This window comes from Sciurus carolinensis, chromosome X (genome assembly GCF_902686445.1).
Source record: "Sciurus carolinensis chromosome X, mSciCar1.2, whole genome shotgun sequence".
Taxonomy (NCBI): Eukaryota; Metazoa; Chordata; class Mammalia; order Rodentia; family Sciuridae; genus Sciurus; species Sciurus carolinensis.
This window is the reverse complement of record NC_062232.1, coordinates 89,113,907-89,141,067: the sequence shown is the minus strand read 5'-3', so window position 1 is coordinate 89,141,067 and position 27,161 is coordinate 89,113,907. Positions and strand designations below refer to the sequence as shown.

Below are 27,161 nucleotides of genomic sequence, written 5' to 3'. Positions count from 1 at the left end.
ACTTGTAATCCCAGTGACTCAGGATCACCCGTTCAAGGTCAGCCTCAGCAACTCAAAATAACAAGGCGGGGGATGAAAGCATCCCTGGGTTCGATCTCCAGTACCACTAAAGGGGGGCTTGTTTTTGTCCTTAGGGCCCTTCTGTCATGCCCTCTGTTGAGTACAAGGGTTCCATCTCTACAAGGCTGGCCCTACCCACCGAGTCTGGAAACAAAAACCCATCTGCCAATGAAGCAAGCTGCCCAGTCTAATCAGCAGAGCCTGAATATTTTTAAATGATAAATCATTAATTTTTAAAAGGGGGCAGAGGGGAGCTGGGGCTATAACTCAGTGACAGCATTCCTGGGTTCAATCCCTAGTACTATACAAAAAGATATGGCCCCAAAGCTAAACAGTAGTGATGCTGGCAGTTTTATTACAGTAGTTATAATTGTTCCATTTTACTACTAGTTGCTGTTCTTGCAGTTCCTGATTTGTAGATGAAACTTTATCACAGGTATGTATAGGAAAAAAACAATGCATACACATAATTCAGTACTATGCATGGTTTTAGATATCCTCTGCGGGTGGGGGTGGGGAGCTTAGATCATTATCTATGGTGAAGTAGGAAACTACTGTATTCTAAAATGGTGAAGCCAGACCAACCCAACTTCAGGAAATAACAGCATGAGCAATTGAAGCCATCAATGCTCCACATTAGCTTCTTCCAGAGCAAATATTTGAGACTGAAGTGGGCAAGGGGTGTCAAAGTCCCTTCTTTAGCCCCTCAACTTGTAGAGAGGCTAATTATAATGTAGATATTCAACAAAAGCAGAAACATAACAAATAAAAAGCAGGCCCAGGCTTCTACCAAGTTCGAGAAATCATAAAGCTTCCCAAAGGAAAAGAGCACCCTTAATTGATGATACACGACAAAATGCACTTAGGAGTTTGGAATGCATAATGCATTCTTAAATTTTGCACACTTACCTTCTCAAAACAGTTTTTATTTAAAAGGGCTAAAATTAAATGCCAAACATCTGTCACCACTGATGAATAGAGGGAAATTACCACATTTGGCAAAATTGAATCAAAATGAATAAATCATAAAACACTCCTCCTATAAGCAAATACCTAATTTGGGTCCCCAGGAGTAAGAACCAGAGATCCAGCAGTATAATTCAGGTTCACTACACAAAATTAGACTCTATCTAGTTCTCAGTAAGCCCTGAATATCTTAGTCTTAGAGTTGAAATAAAACTGCTGTCTTGTTTTCTCTTGGCTTAACAAGGTAGCAATAATAGTTTGGAAACAAAGAAATAGGAGCTATCATTGGACAGCAAGACATCCAAATCAAACCATCAGCAGAGAATCAGAACAGAAGATATAGACCCAAAATCACACACACAGACACTTTATTAGTTTCCTCTACAAGAGACAATAACATCAAACTTTTAACAGAAATGTCAGGTCATCTGAGAGGCCAAACAGATTCCAGAAAGGAAGATGAAAATTAAATACTTAAATTAAAAGGCACTATGATACCACCTAAAACCCACAACCACAGTGGAAGTAGGCTAAGGAAGGTTAAACTACAACAAATTATCTAATGTGAATGTTAGCAATTACACAGCAGGAAGCAAGTTTATATTCCAGAAGACTATGATACAATGATTGTTTGGGCCCAAGAGGGTATTTGGCTAGGAAAATGTCAAGATGGCTGAAGGTAAAGCCATGGAAAGGAATCAGTACAAAGGGAATACAAGCTATATGGTCAAGCAGATGACAATGAATCAGGCTTCTTCCTCCCAAGAAACATTTGCTGCACTGTGCTACCCCCTCCCACCTTGTGATCCCACCCAACAGTTTTTCAGACTGAGCTCCCTGCTCCTGCTTTAACAGGGTACTTGCTCAGCTATGGAGAATAGGTTTGGAGTTGCCCAGGGCTCTTGTTCTTAATTTAGCAGAGATCTTGGAGAACTTGTCACACATGGGCTGCTTTGTTGCTAGTTGTTCTGACAAAGAAAAATCCCCAAAACATTCACATGCAGAGTCTCAGCGTCCCCAACCATTCAAACAATCCTATTCAACACCCTCAGAAGTCTGAAATTTTGCAGCAGCTGAACTCTAATTAAAGCTGCAAGGTTCACAAAATCATAAGGAAGCCAGAATGAGACAATGCAGTTAAGAAATCTCAATTTGTCTTTCCCCAATTTACAATAAACTCATTTACGTGATGTGGGATGTAGAAAGCTACACTGGAGCAAGCTGGGTCTTCTGAATTTGTCATCAAATACCAAGGGAAAACAAGGGGTGGGGTTGATTTTATTTTTAAAAAAGCCTCAAGGTATTGTTATAAAGGAACATGGCTGAACAGGTAGGAAACAGACTCCCCATTATGAGTTCTCCTGATGGCTTCCGCAAGGATCATAGAGATGTCAATCACCTAGAAAGGCAAGAAAGGCACCAGGTTAGTAGACATGGACAGAGGTGACTGGTCAATTTGAAGCCTCCACTAATGAGCAACCTAGTGAGCACCCCTCCTCATGAGCCCACACTCAGCTATTATTCAGAACAATATTTTTACTATACCCATTTAGGAAAGTCAAAATGGTAGTAATGGAGGAAAAGTTCTCACTGGGGCTCAACAATATGGTGATGGACTGCCATTTTAGAACCCAAAACAGTGAACTACAGATCAGTGGCAGCCTTTGAATTTAGCCTCAATCCCTAAAAACATATATAAAATGAGTATAAGTTTGAGAAATTTTACAAAAATTAGATAAGAAATATTATGTCTTTTGGTTTTGCCAAAAAAAAAAAAAAAAAAAAAAAATGAAAAAACCAACAATGTTTAAGCTGGAAAAAAAGTCCTTAAAAATAACAATAATCCTTCAATTATATATACTAATTTCAGAAAGCTAATGTGCTGATATGCACATAATTAAGAAAGATCCTATTCTTTCTGTGAAGTAGCAAAGTATGAGTAGGGAAATGCTTTAAAATATTGGTTCCAGGACCTCTGGTTTTGTAGGTCTTGGATGGAGCAAAGCAATCTAACATTTTAATAAGAATCTTAGGCCCAGAATATATTTTTGAGAAACCCTGAAGTTCTAAGGGGTGTACAAACTGTTTAGAGGTTTCACATTACACCTACATGGGACAATATTTAAGAGTAAGATAAACAGGGTATGTGTAAAGCATGAACTTATACACTTTAATGTGCATCAAAATCACTGGGAGTGCTGAGTTTGGTAGTGCATGCCTGTAATCCCCAGCAACTCCAGAGGCTGAGGCAGGAGGATCACAAATTTGAGGTCAGTCTCAGCATCTTAGTAAGATCCTATGTTGAAATAAAAAAATGAAAGGGCTGGAGATGTTGTTCAGTGGTTATGCACCCCTGGGTTCGATCTCCAGTACCCACCCTGCCAAAAAAAAAAAATCACTGGGAGTGTCAGGCACAGTGGCACACACCTGTAATCCCAGAGACTCGGGAGGCTGAGGTAGGAGGATCACAAGTTCAACAACTCAGTGAGATTTTGTTTCAAAAATAAAAGGGCTGCGGGTAGTACACCTGGGTTCAATCCACAGTACCAAAAAAATTATTGAAGAGTCTGTTAAAATGTGGAATCCTAGGCTCTATCCTCCAGGTTGAGGTCTAGCAATGTGGATTTTTAAACAGGTGTTTTTTGATTACAGATCCTGATAACAGACTAAACTTCAAGATTAAAGAAGGAAATCTTCAAAATAGAAACCTAATTCAACATGTGAAACCACCCCCTAAACACTCAGATGAAGTCTTATTTTGGAAGAATCTTATTCTCACCTGTATTTTGGAGCAATGCTTCATCTTGTCCTCCTGAGGTATGGTATTGGTGACCACTACTGCTTCAAAGCATGCATTATTGATGCGAGAAATGGCTGGGCCAGAAAAGATTCCATGAGTCAAGATAGCATAAACTCTGGTGGCTCCAGCTGAGAGAAGTCTAGAGGAAAAAAAAAAAAAAGATTTGACTTGGATTAACCTTATTCCCCATTATAGAATCTGAGTGAGGGAGAAAAAGTGTATTAGTTGGTCATAACAAACCTTCATGGACTGGGTGGCTTAAGCAGACACATATTTCTTACAGATCCAGAGGTTGGCAAGTCCAAGATCAAGGTACAGACAGGGTAGGTTTCATTCTAAAATCTCTTCTCTTAGCTTGTAAGTGGTTGCCACCCTGCTGTGTGCTCACATGACCTCTTCTTGTGCACACACACAGTGCCAAAAAGCTTTCCAGTATTTTCTTCTTGTAAGAACACTAATTCCATCATGAGGGCTCTGCACTTGAGTCCTCAGCTAAACCTAAAATACCTCTAAAGGTAATCTCCAAATATGATCACATTTGGGGTTATGGTTTAACATGTGAATTTTAGGAGGACACAATTCTGTCCATATCAAGAAATCTGCACTAAGTCACTTTTTGGCTGGACTTAATAAATCGTTCAAGGCTAATCCCCTCTGCTCCTTTTCCTTTCTAGCTAGCCAAAATAGAAATGCCTCCCAATGTAATCTTGGAAGCCACATGTGAAAAGATACAGTCACAAATTTGAAAGAGCTGGGGTTCCTGAAAATAAGCCCAATCAGGAATACTTGCATTGGAGTGTGCCACAGAGAAGAAAGAAACTATCATATTAAGCCACTGACATTTCAGGGAGTTGATCTGTTACATAAATTAGCAGTATCTTACTAATACAAGGATCAAGTTGGTTTTATAAATGTAAACTCAAAGAGTCACGCTAGGAATCTTTTGCATATCTATTATGTGCCAGGTACTAACACTCAGGAGTTTTAAAAACCCTTATAAGAAACAAAATAACTGGTCACAGTGGCACACACCTGTTATCCCTGCTAGTCAGGAGGCTGAAACAGGAGGTTTGCAAATTCAAAGCCAGCCTGAGTAACTTAGGGAGGGCCTAAGCAACGTAGTAAGACACTGTCTAAATAAAACATAAAAAGGGCTGAGGATGTGGCTCAGTGGTGAAGTATCCCTGGGTTCAATCCCCAGTACCAAAAGAAATAATGTTCATATTGGTTTGGATTGTAAACAGTAGAATAGAAAGTCACTTACGATTCTGCAAGAGAGAAGTAATGGAACCTAGCCATAGTTTTAGGGAGATTAACAAGTGCAGAGGTAATGTATAAGACAGACTGGGGAAGTGAGAAATTAGTGACTGGCAGCCAGGTGCAGTGACACACACCTATAATCCCAGCAATTCAGGAGTCTGAGGCAGAAAGATCAAGTTCAAAGCCAGCCTCGACAACTTAGCAAGACCTGATCTCAAAAAAATAAAATAAAAAATAAAAATTTAAAAACCCACATAAAGGGTTAAGGATGTAACTCAGTAGTAACGTGCTCCTGGTTTCAATCCCTAACACCTAAAGTAGAGTACTTAGGGTGATGAAAAGCACAATGGAAACATAGTTTAAATGGTTGTACAACACTGTGAATGTAATTAATGCCACTGAATTGTACACTTAAAAACTGATAAAATTGCAACTTCTGTTATACAGGCAATGCTACAAGTTGTGATTTTGGGGCATTTTGATGGTACCAAAGCAATAAATAGGCATCAGTAGAAACTGTAGTTGGGATTTTTATCTTTTGCTCCAAGTTAGCAATGTGTCTCACAACAACTAACAATTGGTTTATCATATGTATGAGGAGCATGTTCACAGTTTAGCACTATAAAAAACTGGGGAGAAAAAGTAAGAAAATTTTTGAGAAAAAAAAAAAGCCAACAATTTTTTATTATAATTCAAGCCTAGGCTGATGAAAATCTTCCAAAGCTACTTATCTTTTTCAATTCAGTTCCAAAAAATTGGCAGGCTAAAGGCATTCAGATAGCAGTTATTAGCTTTTTATTTTTACTTTTTACATTTCTGATACTGGGGGATTGAACCCACAGGCGCCTTACCACTGAGCTACATCCCCAGCCCTTTATTAAAAAATATTTTTTAGCTGTTTATGGCCCTTCATTTTATTTATTTATATGTAGTGCTAAGAATCGAAACCAGTGCTTCACACATGCCAGGCAAGGACTCTACCACTGAGCCACAACCCCAGCCCCATCCCTAGCCCTTTTTATTTTTTGGTTTAAAATAGGGTCTCACTAAGTGCCTGAGGCTGGCTTTGAAGTCATAATTCTCCTGCCTCAGTCTTCTAAGTTGCTGGCATCGCAGAAGTGTACCACCACACCTGGCTTAGCTGTTTTACTTCTAACCACCAGCTCCACCATTCTGTACTCACTTGTCAGCTGCATGGCAAATTGTGCCACAAGTGTCAGCCATGTCATCCACAAGGATAGCCACCCGATCCTTCACATCTCCCACTAGCACCATGCGGTCCACTTCATTGGCCTTCTTCCGTTCCTTGTGAATCAAGGCAAAGTCCACATTCAACCGGTCTGCAATGGAGGTCACTCTGCAAAATATGGGGTGTTCAATGTTAAACGCATGTGTATGAAGCTTCTAAGACAAAAGAAATGGACTAAAGAATGGGCTGGTAGGGCTAGAGGTGTGGCTCAGGAGTAGGGCAATTGTGTAGCACATAAGAAACCCTGGATTCAATCCCCAGCACCACATACACACACACACAAAGAGAGAACGGACTGGTTTCCTGAGGGAAGAGTACTCATTGAAACCAAACAGCTCCCAGGGCTAAAAGAAAACCATCATTGATGACCTCTCAAAGAGAAACATCACAAACTGGGTGGAATGGACTTAATGCCTTTATCCCAACAGCAGTTTAGGAATGTTACTCAAACTTTGGTAATCACTAATTCTTGGTAAAAGACCTGGGAAATAGTATAATGCTAATGCACATTTATTTAATGGATTAGTGGCAGAACGGAGGAGAGAAGACGGCAGGGGTGCACAGACTGTCCCAATTTCTGACACAGAACACCAGTGACTGTGGATGTGAGATGTGAACCTGAAGCTGGCAGGAGAGCAGTGGTGCCCAGCCTGTTCCAATGCCTGTGACCTCCTGGCTCCCTTTGTGATGGTGGCAAAACTTCCACCAACTGCAGGTGTCAACTGTACCTGGACACCAAGCTTGGGAGCTCCTTTATGAAAGCTAGAAAGAAATTTATACCAATTAACTGGACAAACTGGGCATCTAACTGTGCAGACCAAACTATCTTCAAATAAAAAACAAATTTTTTTTCCTTATTACACTATAACACAAACCACACGAGAAGGTGGGATATTAGATGAATCTGAATGGCAACAAAATATTGCATAATTCACTCAAGCACAAAGCCATTCAGTGTAAATGACACAGGGTTGCCCCAGTGACATGTACATCCATGCTCCACTGTGCCATCTTGTCATATATGAAGCAGAGGCCTGTGCTTTGGGTTTTGTCTCAGTTTTAATTGTAGCCCTGATTAACTTATTATATTATGTGCTATTTCCCTTGTGACTATGGTCACGTATCTAAATTTCTACTGGAAAGGGAAGAACCTGTGATTATATAATAAAATTTGAAGTATAACTCTAGGCAACATTTGTACCTTGACCTAAACAAACCATAGCCTGTGCTGTCCATTACTACTGCTTAGGCACATAACATTGGTTGAAACCAATTTGCTCGGAATGATAGATTATCTGAGGCAAATGCATAATTAATTACTTTGAGTGTCCCAAACCATCCATGCTCATTGGTCAACATATTCAGTAATCAACAAATGAAAAAAGGGTTAGAAAATATACCCTACACCCCTGAGAGGAGAACTACTGCGCGCATAACAACTGCGGAGGTATCCCTAAAAACTCCCCAAATCCAGCCAAAGCAAAAGTGCTAGCCACTTGGAAAATATTCTATCATTACAAAGCGATTATGATGAAAATAATCACCAAGAGCAACAAGTTATCTCCTTAAGGCAGTTTTCCTGTACCCAGCTTTGACAAGAAAATCCTGCTTACCTCTTTCAAATGTGATTATTTTCTAAGTCCCTTGGCAAGATATGACTATAGTGCCTATGACAACTGCTAGTTGGGGTTTTTTTTTTTTAAACACACTCACTAGTATTGCAGAGGGTAACTAATGATTACATGGTGCTCATCAAATCATACAACCGGATGGATAATATAACTCAAGTTCTAAGTTCTACTGAAGTTACTAAAATAAACAACCTGCTGAAAAATAGTCATTGAAGATTTTTTTAACCAGAGATTGAACCCAGAGGTGCTTAACCACTGAGAAACACCTCTAGCCCTTTTTAACATTTTATTTTGAGACAGGGTCTCACTATGCTTAGAGCCTTGCTAAGTTGCTGAGGCTGGTCTCAATCCCGCAAACCTCCTGCCTAAGTCTCCCAAGCTGCTGGGATTATGGGTATGCACCAACCTGCCTGGCATCATTGAAGATTTGAATGGCTTTTAGAAAGTACTGAATTAGCTTTTCCTAATCATCTGTGTTTTGTAGCTCTTCATTTTACTTCCACATCAAGAAGAACATGTGCTATACTTCTGAATGCATTACTAGAAGTAATCCACTAAGAAATCAAGAGTTCTTAGTCTGCACCATGTGAGCTGTAAAGCACCATAAATGGAAATCCCTGGCAATGAGTTTAAAATTTTAAAGTCCTGGCTTTAAATAAAAATGTCATACTTTATTTTCCTCCCTGCTTAGTATTTTAATCCCAAGAATCAAAATGGTCTAACCAACAGCATTATTAGAAGGGTGTAAAAGCTTACTTATCCACTAATATGGGGTTCAATAGCAGCTGTCATTCACAGAAAACTAAATTTCCTATGCTTCCAGATGGGTTTTAGCAGTTTTGTTGGCCCTGCATTGCCAAGTTATTAATGCTATAGTCAAGTCTACAATACGATGACTATTTAGGTCTCCTTTTCTATCTTGTCTTCTAAGTAGTGATTCAGGTCAATAAAAGGACAGTAAAACTATATCTAACATCCATTCAGAAGTACTTAAAAACTGCAATTAGATTTTCCCGTACATGGAAAACAATACTAATTTCAACCATACCTCTTGGCTCCACCAGCATCAGGTGACACAATAGTGCAGTTCCTCCATTCAGAGATATTCTCCCTAATCCATTTCAGGACAGCTGGCTCCGCATACAGATTGTCCACTGGGATATCGAAAAAGCCCTGGAGAAAGAAGGTAGGTCAGCTTTGCTTCATTTTGCTTCTCTTCCATTTGTAAATGGCTAACACAAAGAAAATAATAACTGGCATAGAGGATGCCTTATTCCAACACTCATTAGGAAGGCATAATCAGTGTGGTAGATTGTAAAAATGGCCTCCTCAAATCTTGGCTAGGAGATTCCCACCAAGATCACCCAATCCAACCCTCAGTCAACCCACAACTGAATGTAGGAACTCCAAGTGAGCCCTTGTGAAGAACAGCCAACTTCAGCTAAGACTATAGGAACTGCCCAGCCATCATATGGACTCATTAGTTTAATACATACTACTTCATGTCACTCAGTAAACTATTTAGTGGATATATAAACTTAGTGGGAACTATATACTGCATAAGTATATAATACTCATACAGAATAACTAGAAGTCAAGAGATCTATGTTGATTCAAGTTGATAAAAACAGTTGTATTTCTCAATTGAGTTGTTCCTTTTCTGTAACATGGGTACCTATGTACCTCAATTAGTTGCCATGGGATAATGACAATGATCTGATAGTCTCTTTAAATAGTATAAAATAAATGTAGTAATCTACTTCCCTCACTCTGAGTTTCTATGAAAAGATAGGTTCCAATATCTGTGGCTCTAAATTTAAGACTCTGAATACACAGGGAGAATAATAACAGCTCCCATTTATTGAGTACCTGTCATGGGCCAGGCATTATGTTCTGAAATTAATATCTTATGATAATGAAAAATTACATTCAGAGAATTAACCTGCCCAGGTTACAGAGCTAGTGATTGTAAGTGCCATTATTCAAATTAGGTCTGATCCCAAAGCATAGGCTCTCCCTATAATACCAGACTGCTTCCCTGCCTGACCACTCCAAGTGACAAAGATGATAAATTGTGCTTACAGTGAATGCATTTAAAATATTGTCAACATCTAGTTTACTTGAGCTGTACTTAAGAACAGTTTTTAGTTTCTCTGCAGTGTTTAGCATTTTCAATCTCCTACCTTTCTAACCCCTGATAAAATTATCTTCCACTGATACCTGAATTTGAGAAGCATGTAGATCCATGGTGATAATATGATCTGCACCAGCTACAGACAGCATATTTGCAACAAGCTTGGCTGAGATTGGAGCCCGGCTCTAAAAAATGGAGGGGAGGAAAGAAAAGGAAAACAAAATGAAACGAAAAAGAAAAACCAAAAAAGTCAATTTGAAAAACAATTCATTTGCTCAGGAAACATTTATTTTATTGTGTACCTACTTTAAGTCACTGTGCTATCAGGAATTTCATGGAAAGAGAGGCAGTCATTAACTTTGAGTAAATCACAATCAAGAATACATGTTAAGTGGAACATCACTATCCCAACTCAGGACATACATTTCAGTAACGAAAATATCTTCCTTCCTTCCAGGATCATCATTCCACTGATTATATACATTTTCAGCCTATTCAAGTGCTTCCAATATTCAATTATTCAAAGTCAGTGAACTCAAAACATCTTTAAAAAAACTTCACTAATATCTCTTAATATATACATACCCATGCCTGTATAAATCTAAAATATCAAAGTTAAAAGATATAACAGAATGGAAATTATTTCCTTTGTAAATTACATCATTACTTTATTCATATGGGGATCAGTTTTCCAGCAAACTCAACTCCATTAAGTAAAAGGTAAGCATACCTGCTACACTGTAAAACCACAAAGCACATGCCATTTACTCTGTAGTCTGCCATAATAAAAATATCTGGCCTTTCTCCCAGGTTCTGTTATGTTAAAACTGGGCATCGAGTACAACATCCTTGAAAAAAGTTTTATGTGTACACCTCATCCTTATGTGTATACCTTATCAGATAAGAGAGCTATCTGAGACCAAGTATTCATACAAATAGGCTTCAGGTCTTATAAAGATGTAATAACCAGGACCCTGACTGGATGACACTCAAGAGAAATCTACTATAGTTTTGGGGGGTATTTTTTTAATAGTAAAAACTAATACAAGAATAATTTTAATGACTGCAAGATCTCTACATAGAAACTATAAAATATCATCTAGGTCTTATTTATTTTTTATTTTATTTGTTCTAATCAGTTATACATGACGGTAGAAGGCATTTATACATTTTGATAGATCATACATAAATAGAGTATAATCTCTCATTTTTCTGATTATACATATTGCAGGATCACATTGGTCATGCAGTCACATACGTTGCGGGGTATTTTTGAAACAGGATCTCACTATATTGCCCAGGGTGCCCTTGAACTACTGGGCTCAAGCAATACTTCTGCTTCAACCTCAAAAGTAGCTGCAACTACAGATGCACACCATATATAGTTTTAAAAAATTATTCCACTCCATCTGGGTATGGTGGCACACACCTATAATCCCAGAGATTTGGGAGGCTGAGAAAGAAGGATCACAAGTTCCAGGCCAACCCCAGCAACTTAGCAAGGACCTAAGCAACTTACTGAGATCCTGTCTCAAAAACAAAAATAAATAAATTCAAAAAAGGGTCTGGGGCTGTGGCTTAGTGGTGAAGTGGCCCAAGGATAAAGCCCCAGTACCAAAAAGAAAAAAAAAAAAAAAAAAACACACACTCATGTTCTACTCCACGGGATTGATAATTAGTCTTATTGATAGAATTAAATATACCAGTGAAGTGAACAGGAAAGTTATGTATGTATGACTTGAATGAAATACAGAATACAAATGTATTGGTTTATACAAAACCATTATATACCTATTGTTTGGAAGATAGGGCAATACCTAAGGAAATGTGATTTTTAAAATACCTCAGAAATATGGATCTGATAGTTAAGGAATTTTTTTGTAACTTTAGGCTAAAATGTTTCTGGCCTGGGGGTGCAGCTTAGTAGTAAAGTATATACCTAGAATGTACAAAGGCTCTGGGTTCCATCCCCAGCACCACACACAAAAATATTCTGTTCCTACCTTATCTTTCTTATCCTGCCGGGCATAAGGGAAACATGGGATGACTGCAGTAACCCGGCTGGCTGAAGCGATCTTGCAGGCATTAATCATGATCAAAAGCTCCATTAGATTGTCGTTGATTTCACCACAACCACTTTGAACGATGTAGACATCTTCTCCCCGTACACTTTCACCAATTTCCACGCTACAATGGATAAAGATAAGCAAGACAAAACAATAGATTTTTAGGCAGGTATGGTGGTGCACACCTGTATGTAATCCCAGTGACTTGAAAGGTTACAGAGGAGGGTAAGTTAAAGGCTAGTCTCAGCAACTTAGTGAGACCCTGTCTCAAAATTTTAAAAAGGGTTAAGGATGTAGCTCAGTGAAAGAGTGCCCTTGGGTTCTACCCCCAGTATCCTTCCCCAAGACTTTTAAGCACTAGACTATTTGTATAGACAGTAAGGTCTAAAAAAACAAAGCTTCCGTAGTAGCATGCTATCGGTGGGATAAAGCCATGTGGATACTGATCCCCTCAGACTCTGGAAGATTCCATAAAGGAGCTCTTATACTACAACTGTTTCTGTTTACTGCAGTGTACTATATGAATACTACAGGTTTGTATTTGCGACATGGCATGAAAAAGACTAGTTAATTTTATTCACAAATAATTGGAAAATAATTTCAGGAGATGGACACACAATGTAAAGACAGATCTGATATCTCACCCGTGACTGTTATATAATCCATACAAAATGAAAGTAGAAATATCACAAGGGATGAATCACCACTGTTCTTTCTATAATGATGCTTTCTAGAGAAGACAGAACTGCCTCTACCATATTGGCAATTCACTCAATAAATATTAAATGCTCATATGCTGGACACTGTGCTACGAGCTAGGGATACAAAGATGAATAAAGCAGATGTGGCCCTTGATCTCATTCTGCAATAACTGTACTTTGGTCCAAACAGTAAATCGTATTTAATAAAAAATACCAAAGGAACTAAGTCTAATTGTGGAGTAGAGCTATATTTTATTGCAACAAAAGTTAATACTCACAGTTGGGTCCCTGCCAAGAAAAAACTTATGATCTCAAAGAAGAAAGTCAGGAGCTAAGGGTGTAGCTCAGTAGTAGAACACTTGGCTAGAGCAAGTGTTCTAGGTTCCATCCCTAGTGCCCCCCTCACACAACCACACACACACCACCTCAATCTTTCCTCAAGATAAGATAGGGATGTGTTTATATATAAACAAGGGGTAGATCGGAATCATAAAAAACCCCTACTGAACAACAGAACTTCAGTTCAAATTAAAAGGCAATAGTTATTATTAAATACAACACTCATACTTTTCTACTTTTATGTCACTCTCACCACTATATTTTGTGCGGCTTCAGAAACTACCCACTATTATATGCCTATCAGAATCATGTTTACCCCATAACCCTCTCTCCAAACAAAACATCAAGGAGTATCTTGAAAGAAATCTCTATAAAAAATAAACAGAGGTGCTGGTGCAGTGGTACATGCCTGTTAATCCCAGGCTCAGGCAGAAGATTGCAAGTTCAAGGCCAGCCTGGACAACTTAGAAAGACACTGTCTTCAAAAAAAAAATAAGAAAAAAAAGGTCTTTTCATTGCCAAGAAGCAGCAGCTGATAGGAAATAACAAATTTATTTGCTCCTTTCTAGTCCAAGTAGCTATTAAAGAGACCCTTCTTTTTTGTTTCTTGGCAGTATTGGTGGTTTAACCCAGGAGCATTCTACCTCTGAGCTACATCCCTAGCTCTTCTTATATTATTTTGAGACAGGATCTTACTAAGTTGCCTAGGATGGGCTGGAACTTGTGATCCTCCTGCCTTAGTCTCCTGAGTAACTGGAATTACCAGCATGTAGGGCTTCCTAGCCCTACTTTTAATAGGAATGTGGGTTAGTTTACATTTTTTTATTGTTGTTTGGGGACAGGTTAATTTATATTGTAATTCAAGAAAAATAAAAGCAAAAAAGGCTGGGGATGTAGCTGAGTGGTAGAGCACCAGCATGCACAAATCCCCAGCACTGCAAAAAGAAAAAACAGGGCTGGGGTTACGGATCAGTGGTAAAGTGCTTACCTAGCATGCATGAGGCACTGGGTTCAATTCTCAGCGCCACATATAAATCAATAAGTAAATAAAATAAAGGTCCATCAACAACTAAAAAATATTAAAAAAAAAAACACACACAAACCAGAAACCAATTAAAACAGGGGAAACAGGCATCCACTAGAAAAAGGAAAACATTAGTTTAGGCGTATTCATTTAGAAAATCTGAAGATAACCCTTGGTCAGTTTCTGAATTCAAGAAATATTTTATACTATGGATCCTTATGCTATTATAAGTACAGCATTTGTCAATAATCTAAGTTCCCACCTTAGAACAAGAGTTAAGCAAAGGAAGAAAACAACTATTGGAGTTGAAGTCAATGAAACTGAAGTCAGAAAAATAGTATGGAAAAAATAATCAATAAAACAAAAAAGCTGGTTCCTGGGATCAGAGGGAGAATCATCAAAATTGATAAACCTCTAAGAAGACTGACAAAGACAGCTTTGCTAGAGAATTCCAGAAAGCGCTTAAAGAATTAATGCTACTTTTGTAAAATCTTTCCTAGAAAACACATGAGGAGAGAACACTTTGCAACTCATTCTATAAAGACAGCATTACCAAAAGCAGACAAAAGCAATATAAAAGTAAAACTATAGCTGGGTGTGGTGGTGCACACTTGTAATCCTGCAATTTGGAGGCTGAGGCAGGAGGACTGCAAGCTCAAAGCCAGCCTCAGCAATTGAGTGAGTTCCTAAAACAAATGAGTGAGACCCTGTCTCTAAATAAAATATTAAAAGGGCTGAGGATGTGACTCAGTGGTTAAGCACCCAGGGTTCAGTCCCAAAAGACCAAAAAAATTTTTTTTAAAAATGAAACTACAGAAGGGGAAGAGAAAGGTGGATGTGGTTATCACAGGGCAACAGGAAGGATCCTTGTGGTGATGTGACTATTGTGTTTCCTGACCATGTCAATGTCAGTATTCTGGTTGTTAACATTCTATCATAGTTTTATTTTTTTGGTACTGGGGATTTAACCTAGAGGTGCTTACCAATGAACAACACACCCAACCCGCTTTTTTTAAATTTTGAGACAGGGTCTCACTAAGTTGCTTAGGGCCTTGCTAAGCTGCTGAGGTTGCCTTTGAACCTGTGATACTCCTGCCTCAGCCTCCTGTGTTGCCGGGATTATAGGTATGTACCACCACATGTTGACACCATAGTTTTTACAAGGGAACTATAGTTTGGAGAAAAAAAAAACATGTTTGGGAAAACTGGGTAATGGGTATACTAGATCTGTTATTTCTTAGAATTATATGTATGTCTATAATTACCTCAAAATTCAGTTATTTTGCAGGGCTGGGGATTGAACCCAGGTCTTTACATGTGCTAGACAAGTGCTCTAGCACTGAGCTACACATTCCCTTCTCAAAATTCGATTTTTTTAAAAAAGTGATTATACCTTGTGCATAGTTGAGTAAACCATTACTGCAGCCCTCAATGAAATCTGAGGTCACAGAAGAGTAAAAACACAAACATACTTCTGTGGTCAGTCAAAAAAACACAGGTCCAGTTGTATTATTTTCTAAAACATATACAATACTGTGAGGGAACTTGGAGAGCTCCAATTTAGCAGTTAATTTGAGAAATAAATAGTTCATTTCAAGGTATTTTCTTCTGAGCCTATCAGGAATCAGCCACATTCTCTTTCTTTATATCCTTTGAAGACAACCTTTGCTACTGCACAGACTCCGTACTTCTTTCTACTATCTAGAATGCTCTTCCCATAACTACTTCACTCATTTTTCAGGTCTCCAATCAAAACAGCTTCCTTGACCTTCTTGTCAAGTGTGATGTCAAGAGAACCTGTAAGGGGCTGGGGATATAGCTCAGTTGGTAGAGTGCTTGCCTTGCATGCACAAGGCCCCCAGTTCAACCCCCAGCGCCACAATAAATAAATAAATAAATAAATAAATAAATAAATAAATAATCTCACTGAAAAAAGAGAACCTGTAAGATTAAAAAAATGACTAGAACTGAGTATGGTGGCACATACCTAGAATTGTCCCAGCTTGGGAGGTTGAGGCAGGAGGATGCAAATTCAAGACCACCCCTGGTGACTTTGGGAGAATCTGTCTCATAAAAGGGACTGATGTAGCTCAGTGGCAGAATGTCCCTAGGTTCAATCCCCAGGACCAGGGGAAATAGACAGTAAAAGTAACTTAAAAATCACATCAACCAATTGCACTGTATAGACCTTATTTGTATACCAATTCAAACTAAAACAAAAGCACATATTATGCTTTTTCCTCTCACATATTATGAGAGGAAAAAGTGAACACTGGCTAGTTACTTGACAGTAAGGGTTTAGTGTCAATTTCTTTAGGCATGAAATCGTTATTGTGTTTACTAAAATATATATGGATGACATAATATCTATTTGCTTCTATTTGCTTCAAAAATTCAATCATGGAGATGTGGTGAGGGAAGAATAGAGGAAGCAAGATTAGTCATAAATTGGTAACTACTGAACTGGGTGAAGGGTATGGGGAGGGTCATTATACCATTTTCTCTTTATGTTTAAAATGTTCCACAATAAAATTAAATAAAGTAACCCTCCCCAGTTATTTTCTTATCACTCTAGTTATTCCCTTCAGAATACTTATCACAATTTGTTATATCTTATTATCTGTGGATTTGTTTATCATCCGTCTCCCCCATCAGACTGTAAACTCCACGAGGTAAGGACCTGCATACCAGTATCCTCAGCCAGCCAGGGCCAGCAGGACATGAAGAATGAATGAACAAACACCCCTCAGGATTAGGCTGCTTCTTACATCCATTCACTTTTGAATGTAATCTGGGATTACAGGTGTGTACCACTGTGACATGTGGGATCATGTTTCCTTGAAAGGTTTTGACAAATCCACACATGCCCTTCTTCAGATACACATATATTTAATTTGGGGGTAGAATTACAACCTGATGGTCCCACCAGAATGATATAGTAACAAAGGATTTGATGGCAGGATCCTAAACTAGTGATAATAATAGGAATTTTGTGGAACTCCATATGGCTGACTTGACATAGTGGTATATTTTTTTTAACTTATGGATACTTAATTTGATTCAACTTGTACATGAACATTGTCTGACTTTCAGTAATTAAAAAAAAAAAAAGAAGGATAAGTATCCTCTATCACCAAAATCAACCTTAAAGAAACAACCAAATCTTTTGGCAACAGCAACTATACCAATACCAAAATTGCTTTCTGAAAACATTCTTCAAAATCCAAATAGACTACAAAAAAATTTTAAAAGGGTCCTGGGGATGTAGCTCAGTGGTAAAACACCCCTGTGTTCAATCCTCCGTATTAAAAAAATAAGTAAAAATAAAACAAAAAGAACTCAAATTGATATGACTAAATAATACCTCCTGGAGATGAGAATGTTCTGTACATTTCTCAAGTAAGAGGCAGTGGTCATGTAAAGGGCCTTCTCGGATCTTTACTACTAACACTGCCCTTTGAGAGATTTCCAGGCTAAAAGTGGCATTTCTGAGTTTTATGGTATACAACTGTGTTTTTTTGTGTGTGGGTTTTTTTTTTGTTTGTTTGTTTGTGGTGCTGGGGATTGAACCCAGGGCCTTGTGCTTGTAAGGCAAGCACTCTACCAACTGAGCTATCTCCCCAGCCTAATTATGGTTTTAACCAAGGACTTGATAACTGAGTGATTTCAAAGCTCAGAAAATGCTAAACCTGCTCATATTCCTCTTCCACACCTAACCTCCTTGACTAAGATTCCCATTTTCCTGAGAGAGAATGACAGTTGTGCACACTGATATCCAGTAAAGTCAATTTTGTCCTCTATATCTGGTATCAGAAGTCAATGGTTCTTGTTTTAGAACCTAGAATATCATCTGTGCTCCAGATATTCACTTGCCAGACTCACTGCTTGAGTTAGAGTGCAAAGACATGGTTTAACAACTGATCCAAGACAGTTTAAGGGGCAGGCTTAACTATTCCTGTAGGCTTTTAAACTTTATTATTATCAAGTAAAACCAGAAAACAACATTCTCAGACCATAGTGGCTTATCTCGCTGTACAAATGCCTCAGCTAAACTGGGTGTGGTGGCACACACCTATGATCCCAGTGACTAGGAAGACTGAGGCAGGAGGATCAAGTTCAAGGTCAGCCTCAGCAACATAAGACTGAGCAACTCAACAAGACTCTGTCTCAAAATTAAAAGGACTGGAGATTTAGCTCAGTGTTTAAGTGTCCCTTGGTACAATCCCTAGTACCAAAAAAAAAAAAACATTCTACCCATGAAATTCCCAGGATTCTGTACCCATAAGTGTCTATGAAGAGTTTTAAAAGAATAAAACTATACAATCCACTGCATATACCTTCATCCCTAGCTGCCAGGAAGTCAAAAGGTACAATTAAAGTAACATTAAACTTCAATTATCATTTTACGCAAATTCTTTTTTAAAATATTTTTAGTTGTCAAAGGATCTTTATTTTATTTATTTATATGTGGTGCTGAGAATCGAACCCAGTGCCTCACACAAGAGGCAAGCACTCTTCTGCTGAGCTACAACCCCAGCCCTTATGCCAAGTTCTTGACAGTTACTGTAGCCCTTTGTTCTATAAGGTTTCTGATATAATCTTAAAAAACTGTACTTTTGACCATGATGAAACACACTTCAAATCCTTTCTTGAAAGCGGGTGGGGTATTTAATTATAAAATTATCACAGCCAATTTAAACATCAGAGCACCTGCTCACCTTTAATAAATAACCTTAGTATGGTTATTTAATAATTACATATTTTAACATCACATAAAGGCTTGAATAATTTATAATTCACTGATCAGCTCACCACCCAACAATCATGAGTACCATTTTTTTGTAATTATATCACTTAATAATCAACCAACAGTTCAGTCATTTCCCAAAGCCAAACTTCAAATCTAAAAACTTACCTGCAGCAAAGGATGTTTGTTACAACAAGGCATGAATTTTAGCAACTTGAAAAAAGGCATTTCATTATGTAAAAATTAAGGTACTGACAGGAAGGGCCCGGGGAGGTAGCTCAGTGGTAAGGTGTCCCTGGGCTCAATCCCTAGTACCAGAAATAGAAATTAAAAATCAACATTAAGCTTTGCATGGTGGTGCACACCTGCAATCCTAGTGACTTGAGGCTGAGGCCAGAGGATGGCAAGTTGGGGGCCAGCATTGATAATTTAATGAGATCCTCAGCAACTTAGTGAGATCCTGTCACAAAGTAGAAAAACAGGGGCTGAGAGTATAGGATACAGCGGTAGAGCAACCCTGGTTTCAATCCTCACTAACACCCCCAAATCAACATTTTTCTTTTTTGCATGTGCTAATGGGTATTGAACCTAGGGGACTGTACCACTGAGCTATACCCCCAGCCCTTATTAATTTTTATTTTGAGTCAGGGTCTCACTAAATTGCTGAAGTTGGCCTTGAACTTGTGATCCCCCTGCCTCTGCCTCCTAAATTGCTGGGATTACAGGAGTGGGCCACACTAGCTTAACATTTTTTCTCATGGTTTCTTCTAAATGTTAGGGAGTAAACTGTAACAGTAAATAAACAGCAGTTGTGCCTAAAACCTGTTTGGTCCTATAAAATCTATTAGGTGGGGTTGGGGTTGTAGCTCAGTGGCAGAGCGCTTGCCTAGCAAGTGTGAGGCACTGGGTTCGATTCTCAGCACCACATATAAATAAGTAAATAAAATAAATGTCCATCAACAACTAATACAAACATTAAAAAAAAAAAGAAAATCTATTAGGTGGAAAGACCTTGTTCAGTAACTGAGAAGGTGACATTCCTTGTACTTTCCCTCTAGTTTACAGGCAAAAACTTCAAATGGCCTTAAGCCAATCCAATATTTTCCCAGTGGTTTCAAAGAGGCCAGAAGACTGACAACGTCTAGCTAACAAGTGAAAAAACTACCTTTTCCCCCTTTCCTTTAGTATCTGGTATAAATGCTTCCAACTGGCACTGAATGTGCAGAAACATAAAAAGGAAATACAGTGAATCTAAAAGATAGATGGTATTAAGAAAAATCTCAAAAATTGAGAATATGGAGGTGCTGGCATGTACAAAATACAGAGGAATACAGGTCTTAGGCAAACAGATAATCCAGTGATTTAGGAGGCTGAGGCAGGAGGATCATGAGTTCAAAGCCAGCCTCAGCAAAAGTGAGGACCTAAGTGACTCAGGGAGATCCTGTCTCTAAATAAAGTACAAAATAGGGCTGGGGATGTGGTTCAGTGGTTAAGCGCCCCTGGGTTCAATTCCTGGTAACAAAGAAAGAAAGAAAAAGAAAATATTAAGAGTAACTCCTCACAGTATACAAGTGCTTTATATAGAAATTAGCACGTTTTTGTGGTATTGGAGGTTGAACCTAGGAGTGCTTTCACCACTGGGCTACACGTTCAGCACTTAAAGAGAGGGTTTGGTTAAATTGCTGAGATGTTCACTATGTTGCCATGGCTGTCCTTGAACTTATGATCCTACTGCCTCAGTCTCCCAAATCACTGGGATTATAGGCATAAGCCAATAAACCCAAAAGAAACTAGCACTTCTTAAGCATTTGCCATACATTCAATGTTAACATTATTATTGCTGATAAGACTGAAGATTGGCTCAACTTTTCTGTGAGGCAATTTGACAATAGGTATCCAAAGCCTGAAAATTGGTGCATATTCTTTAAATTAGTAATTACCTTCCTAGGGATTTATCCTAAACTACTAGTCTGAAAAATGAAGGAATAAACCATTCATAATACGCTGGTAAATGAAAAAAGCTTTAAACAATAACTTCCATTTTTGAAAATGTAGCTGGGTGGGGTGGCACATACCTATAACCTCAGCCATTCAGATCAAAAGTTCAAGGCCAGCCTGGGCAACTCAAGACCCTCATCAACTTAGTGAGACCCTGTCTTGAAATAAAAATAAAAAGGACTGGGGATATGGCTCAGTAGTTAAGCACCCCTGCGGTTCGATCCCTGATTACAAAAAAAAAAAAAAAAAAATTTAAACGTGTACACATACACACATAACACAAACATCTAGAAGGTCATAAATCAAAATATTAAGTTTCTCTTGGGTAGTGGAATGTTGAAGCATTTTTTTTGCCCGTTATATATCCCACATTTCACACAATACCATCACCACGCCTCCTTGCCAATATTTATTGTTGCATTTATTTTGTGTTGAACAATGTCCTAAGAACTTTACTCCCATCTCATTTAATCCTCACAGTAACTATAGGTAGATAATGCTTTACAGATGAGATTACCAAGACAAAGAAAGGTTTAAGGTTCAAATCCAGGTTCTCTAACTCTAGAACCTTAACATTTAAAAAAAATTTTAGTTGTAGATGGACACAATGTCCTTATTTTATTTACTTATGTGATGCTGGGACTGAACCCTGTGCCCCATGTATGCAAGGTAAGTGCTTTACCACTGAGCCAGAACCTTAATGTTTAACCTGTTTGTGTGCATGTGTGGGTACATACACACGTGCTCATAAACTATAAATATATGTATGTTTCCCATGTAAATGTATATTTCCTGAATAACTAGACAGTCAAGTATTATCCTGATTTTGGAAGAAAAGCTATTCTACTCAAGAGGGCAGTGATTCTAGCCAGGCCTGGTGGCACATGCCTGTAATTCCAGCGGCTGGAGAAGCTGAGGCAGGAGGACTGCAAGTTCAAAGTCAGCCTCAGCAATTTAGTGAGAACCCATCTCGAAATAAAATAATAATAAAAACAAGCTGGGTATGTGGCTCCGTGGTTAAGCACCACCCCTGGGTTCAATCCCTGGTACCAATAAAAGAAGGGGGTTGGGGGCAGAGATTCCACCAAATTGTAGCAAACACTAAAAATTATTTTGAACACAGGGTCTGCAATTCCTCATCTGATGACCCACAGCAGCCACTAAGTTGGTCTGTTCATTACTTATACATTCCAAGATTCACTGGGGGGGAAAAATACAATTTCTGCAGCTTAGAAAAAAAGAAAGGTTGTGGGAGGGATCTTCATAGAAAACATCTTTATGTTCACGGCCAATTTCAGAATATCTACAGAACCACCAAGCTAATGATTAAGCCAGAAAGAAGGAAAGTAATCAGTCAGCAATTATCTACATTGGGCTTAATCTAAATCAGTCATGAGGAAACTGAATTGTTCTCCCACCACCACACCAATATAGCCTCGGGTTCTGCTGTGGTGCATGATGCAGAGGGCAGAAGAGATTAACACAAGGAGAAAATAGTCCTCGTATATTTTTCCAGAAAGCACAGGAAACGGATTTAAAAACCACAGGGGCCAAAGAAAACCTCTAAATGAAAAACATTCTTGGTCCCCTTGCTATGCTGCTACTCTCAAAGTGTGGTCCTGTTTTGTCTTCTTTATTAAGGCCCCTGAGTCATAATGGTGTGTTCAAAGCAACAGACAACAGCTTGCAAACCTCTTTTGACTAAGGTATTGCCTGGTTACAGATGGCAGTGTTTGCACTATCATTTGCATGATAATCAGCAGCACAGTAATCCAGGAAGAAGCTATCCATTACAGATGAATAGTTTTATATCAGCTGGGTCTAAAAAAGATAGGGAGAACTACAATTGGAAATCACTTTCAAGAAGAAAGCCAAAATCCAGACATGGTGTTGCATGTCTGTAATCCCAGTAACTCCCAGCAATTTGGAAGGCTGAGGCAGGAGGATCACTAGTTGGAGGCCAAACTCGGCAATTTGGCAAGACACTGTCTCGAAAGAAAAAATAAAAAGGACTGGGGATGTAGCTCTGTGGTAAAAGCTCCCCTGGTCTCCCCAGCACAACCACACACAAAAAAAAATTAGGTAAAATGCTCAATGTAATCTTAAGCTAATTTAACCATTCATTAGGTGAGAACTTTGCCCATAACACAAATATCAATGCTGGGCAGTGCTCTGATTTGACTGATGGGAACAGCAAAAATAGTACACCTATTAAAGCCAGAAGTGTCTACATTTAGCTGCCAGGGCCACTAAAAGAAGCAGGTAATTAAGTTATTCCAAAAATGGTACAATGGTACATGTGAAAGGTGGAAGTGGGGAGAAGGGAACAAGAATGATAAAAAAGTCAAATTTTAATGCACTGTTAGATCCAGGTGTTCCACTGCATTACCTGTGTTTAATTATTTAACACTCTGGTATTAATTTTATCCTAAATACCCCACATAGCGCTAAGAGAGGTGGGTAAGTCCAGGATAGACAGTTACTGAAAAATATGCTAATCAGTAGCTGCATTGGGAAAAGGTCAAAGATTCAATTCAAAACTAAGGTTCCCTAAGACTTTTGGGATGACTCAGGCAGAGATGCCATCAAGGATGTAGAATTAATGCATCACTTTATTCAATCAACTAGATTTAACTTAAGGATGGCTCTGATTACTCGGGAGATTAATGATTTTAAAGATGCGAAAAGTCAACGCTTGCCAATCTAAGGGAAGTCACCAGTAACATTTTCGCGCCCTCAGTAAATGTCAATTTCCTCAATATCAAACCATTTCCTCAAGACCGACACCATTTCGAATTAAAATGCTGCTTCTTAGACTCGAAAAGACCAGGAGGGCTCAGAACGCGGCACATCATCCGATGCACACCAGTCCAAGAGCTGAAGCAAATCCAGTCCAGCCCGGGTGGCTCAACAGTGAAGCGACAAAGCCACGTGTCCCCACAGCCGAGGCTAGGCGTCCGTCCCCTCCCTTCACTCTAGCCAGCCACTATCACTGCATTGGGTCTTCCATCCCTCGCCTTAAAACCCAGCAGCCTCGCCTCGTGCTCCATCTTGACTCCACCCCACCGCACGGTGAGAATGAACGTGACCCTCCCGCGAGAGATAAAATAACGGAAACAGCCCGCGGGGCACCCTCTCCAAAGCAGCCCCCTTTCCTCGCCTCCCCCAGTTCCCCGGAACCCACGCGGCGGCCCATCCCCCATAGCCCCCGCCGGCAGAGCAGGTGAGGTCTGATTGGGGTCCCAACTTCGCCCTTACCAGGTCTCCTGGTTGCTGAATTTCTTAGTCACCACCTTGCCTAGCTCCAGGCCCAGGCGGTCAGCAATTTTCTGGGATAAGTCCTGATGGGAGCTGCCGCTGAAGATTTTGATATTCGGCATCTTGGGCAATTACCCTAGGCGCTCTTCGCTCAGCGATCACTGCTGCTGCGGAGACCAGAACCCAAGTCGGCCCAGAGACTTAATACTAACCGCTTCGCGTTGCTACTCCGCCATCTTACATTCCCGCCCGGCGCGCGGCTCTAAATTACCCAGCGCCGGGGAGGCGGGATCAGCGGGGAAGTCCACACCCCGTCCGTTCTGATTAGCTGAGCGGGAGCGAGGGGCGGAGACCTCGCTGTAGCTTCACCTCTCTCCTATTCTCTCGAGTATTGGCTGGAGGGCAAGAACGGGGCGAGGCCAAGAAATAGCCCCGCCCCTTAGTAGCTTTGCGGCCAGAGAGAGCTGGCTAGAAAGCGTGGAGACTTTTGACTGGGGGTGAGAGGATGTGGTTGGAGGGATACCCGTGATGCGTGGAACCCAGGTTTTTTTCTGCAAACGGAGGTCACACTTGTTTTCTTCTTCATCTCAAGAAACTTAAGTCTGGCTCTGGTTTACAGTTTCCTTTGAGAAAATCTGTTAATCAGGATGGCAAGCCACATGCAAGTACAGGTTTCTGAACTCGATTTTTATCTCTTTATAAGGGTGGGGCTCAATTAAAACACTTATTTCACAGAGACACCCAAAACATAAGCGGATCCGAAGGGCTTGTTTACCCTTGTAATTGCAAAGTGTCATCTTTGCTCTGAAGACCAGTCCCATGGCGAAAGTGATGGAAAGCATGACACCTGAGTCGTACAGACAATGCAAGAGGAAGTGGCATTTCGTTTCTAACCTGGAACCAACTATATACAAAGGAGTGAAGGAGTGTGAATTTCCCAAAATATCTGAAAGTAAAGGTCTGATTTATCTAACCCTTGGAAAGGAAAGAAAAAAGAGTGTACTATGAGACTGCAGATAAAGAACCCCAAAGGAGACTGGGGATGTAACTCAGTGGTAGAAAATTTGCCTAGCATGCATGAGGCCTGGGTTCCATCCCCAGTACAGCATTAAAAACATGAAGAAAGTCCTATCATATGTAAGGGTCTTACATTATTGCTTTCTTATCTAGCATGTTGGCAGATCAGATTATAAACCCCAGCTACTTGGGAGGCTGAGGCAGGAGGATTGCAAATTCCAGGGCAGCCTGAGAAACTTAACAAGACCCTAATCTCAAAAAGGGCTGGGTGCTGGGTGTGGTGGCACACACCTATAATCCCAGCAGCTCCAGAGTCTGAAGCAGGAGGATCTCCAGTTCAAAGCCAGCCTCAGCAATGGTGAGGCACTAAGCAACCCAGTGAGACCCTGTCTCTAAATAAAATACAAAATAGGGCTGGGGATGTGGCTCACTGGTCGAATATCCCTGAGTTCATTCCCTGGTACCCTCCCCCAAAAAAGGGGGGCTGGGAGATGTAGCTCAGTTGTAGTCCTGGTTCAATTCCCAGGACTGAATAAAAAAACCTCGAAGGAATCAGAAAACATGGATTTTAGTGCTGTCCACCTCCATGTGAGCCTCAATGCCATTTTTGGTTTGTGTTGCCAATGTGATATTTAACCATATTTTTATAGTGATGCTTGCTAATTGTACCAATGTGAACTTTTCTTCTTTTTTGCTTTCCCCTCTTCCTCCTCCTCCTCCTCCTCCTCCTTTTCTTCTTCTGTCTCTCTCTCTCAGTAGTGCGAGTTGAACCCAAGGATAATCTTCTACTGAGCTACATCCCCAGAACTTCTTTTTAAAATATTTTTTTTAGTTGTTGATGGACCTTTATTTTATTTATTTATTTATTTACAGTGCTGAGAATTGAACCCAGTGCCTCACACATGCTAGACAAACTCTACCACTGAGCTACAACCCCAGTACCTCCCCAAAACTTTTAATTTATTATTTTGAGATAGGGTCTTGCTCAGTTAGCCAGCCTAGCCTGGAACATGCCATCCTTCTGCCTCAATCGCCTGAGTAGCTGGGATCAAAGGTGTGTGTCAGCTTTTATTCTTTATTTATTTTGGTACCAGGGATTGAACCCAGAGGTGCTTAACTATTAAGCCACATCCCCAGCTCTTTTTTTTTATTTTGAGACGGGGTCTCACTAAGTTGCTTAGAACCTCACTAACTGGCTGAGACTGGCTTTGTGCTTGCGATCCTCCTGCCTCAGTCTCCTGAGTTGCTGGAATTACAAGTCTGCACCACCATGCTCAGCTTAAGCCTCTATTTTTATATCACATTTTCATTAAGCATAGTGTTCTATCCCTAGATTAGGAAAATTAAGAGAAAAGTTTCATACAATTTTAGAATCAAAAGTGAAGTTGTGGGGCTAGAGTTGTGGCTCAGTGGTAGAGTGCTTGCTTGCTATATGTGAGGCCCTGCGTTTGATACTCAGCACCACATAGAAATAAATTTTTAAAAAGTGAAGTTGTAGTCCTGCGGTTTTAGCTCAGTGATAGAGCACTTGCCTAGCACATGTGAGGCACTGGGTTTGATCCTTAGCACGGCATAAAAATAAATAAAATAATGTATCCATCTACTACTAAAAAAATTTTTTAATGATGTTATAAGCCAGGCATGGTGGTGCATGCCTGTAATACCAGCAACTCAGGAGGCTGAGGCAGGAGAATCACAAATTCAAAGTCAGCCTCAGCAACTTAGCGAGACCCTAGGCAATTTACTGAGATCCAGTTTCAATTTTTAAAAAAGGGCTGGGAATGTAGCTCAGCAGTAAAATACCTCTGGGTACCAAATACATTTTTAAAAATAGTTTCAGACCAGCCTAGGTACCTTAAAGAGATCCTGTCTCAAAATAAAAAAATAAATAAATATGAAGGGCTGGGGATG

At 39.6% G+C, this 27,161-nt stretch overlaps 1 protein-coding gene across 2 annotated transcripts; it reads right to left on the bottom strand.

The window, feature by feature from the left end:
* Positions 1-1,377: 1,377 nt before the first annotated feature.
* Positions 1,378-24,486, bottom strand: Prps1 (phosphoribosyl pyrophosphate synthetase 1). Of its 2 annotated transcripts, none has more exons than XM_047535753.1 (7): positions 24,234-24,486; positions 12,104-12,287; positions 10,187-10,285; positions 9,015-9,139; positions 6,270-6,443; positions 3,806-3,965; positions 1,378-2,425 (listed from the first exon to the last, which is right to left on the bottom strand). In XM_047535753.1, exons 1-7 carry the CDS (start codon positions 24,353-24,355, stop codon positions 2,333-2,335), a joined length of 957 nt encoding a protein of 318 aa, XP_047391709.1. In that variant the 5' UTR covers positions 24,356-24,486; the 3' UTR covers positions 1,378-2,332. The 2 variants fall into 2 exon arrangements, with proteins under 2 accessions (XP_047391709.1, XP_047391710.1); XM_047535754.1 differs by having other exon boundaries at positions 24,446-24,484.
* Positions 24,487-27,161: the final 2,675 nt, after the last annotated feature.

Bases quoted from the DNA above. Each gene is read 5' to 3' on its own strand.
- Prps1 (XM_047535753.1), bottom strand. From the start codon at position 24,355: ATGCCGAATATCAAAATCTTCAGCGGCAGCTCCCATCAGGACTTATCC. The intron at 10,286-12,103 runs GTAGGAACAGAA...TCCATTTTTTAG, and splicing joins GGCAGGATAAGAAAGATAAG to AGCCGGGCTCCAATCTCAGC. The intron at 2,426-3,805 runs GTGAGAATAAGA...TTGCCTTTCTAG, and splicing joins AGCATTGCTCCAAAATACAG to GTGATTGACATCTCTATGAT.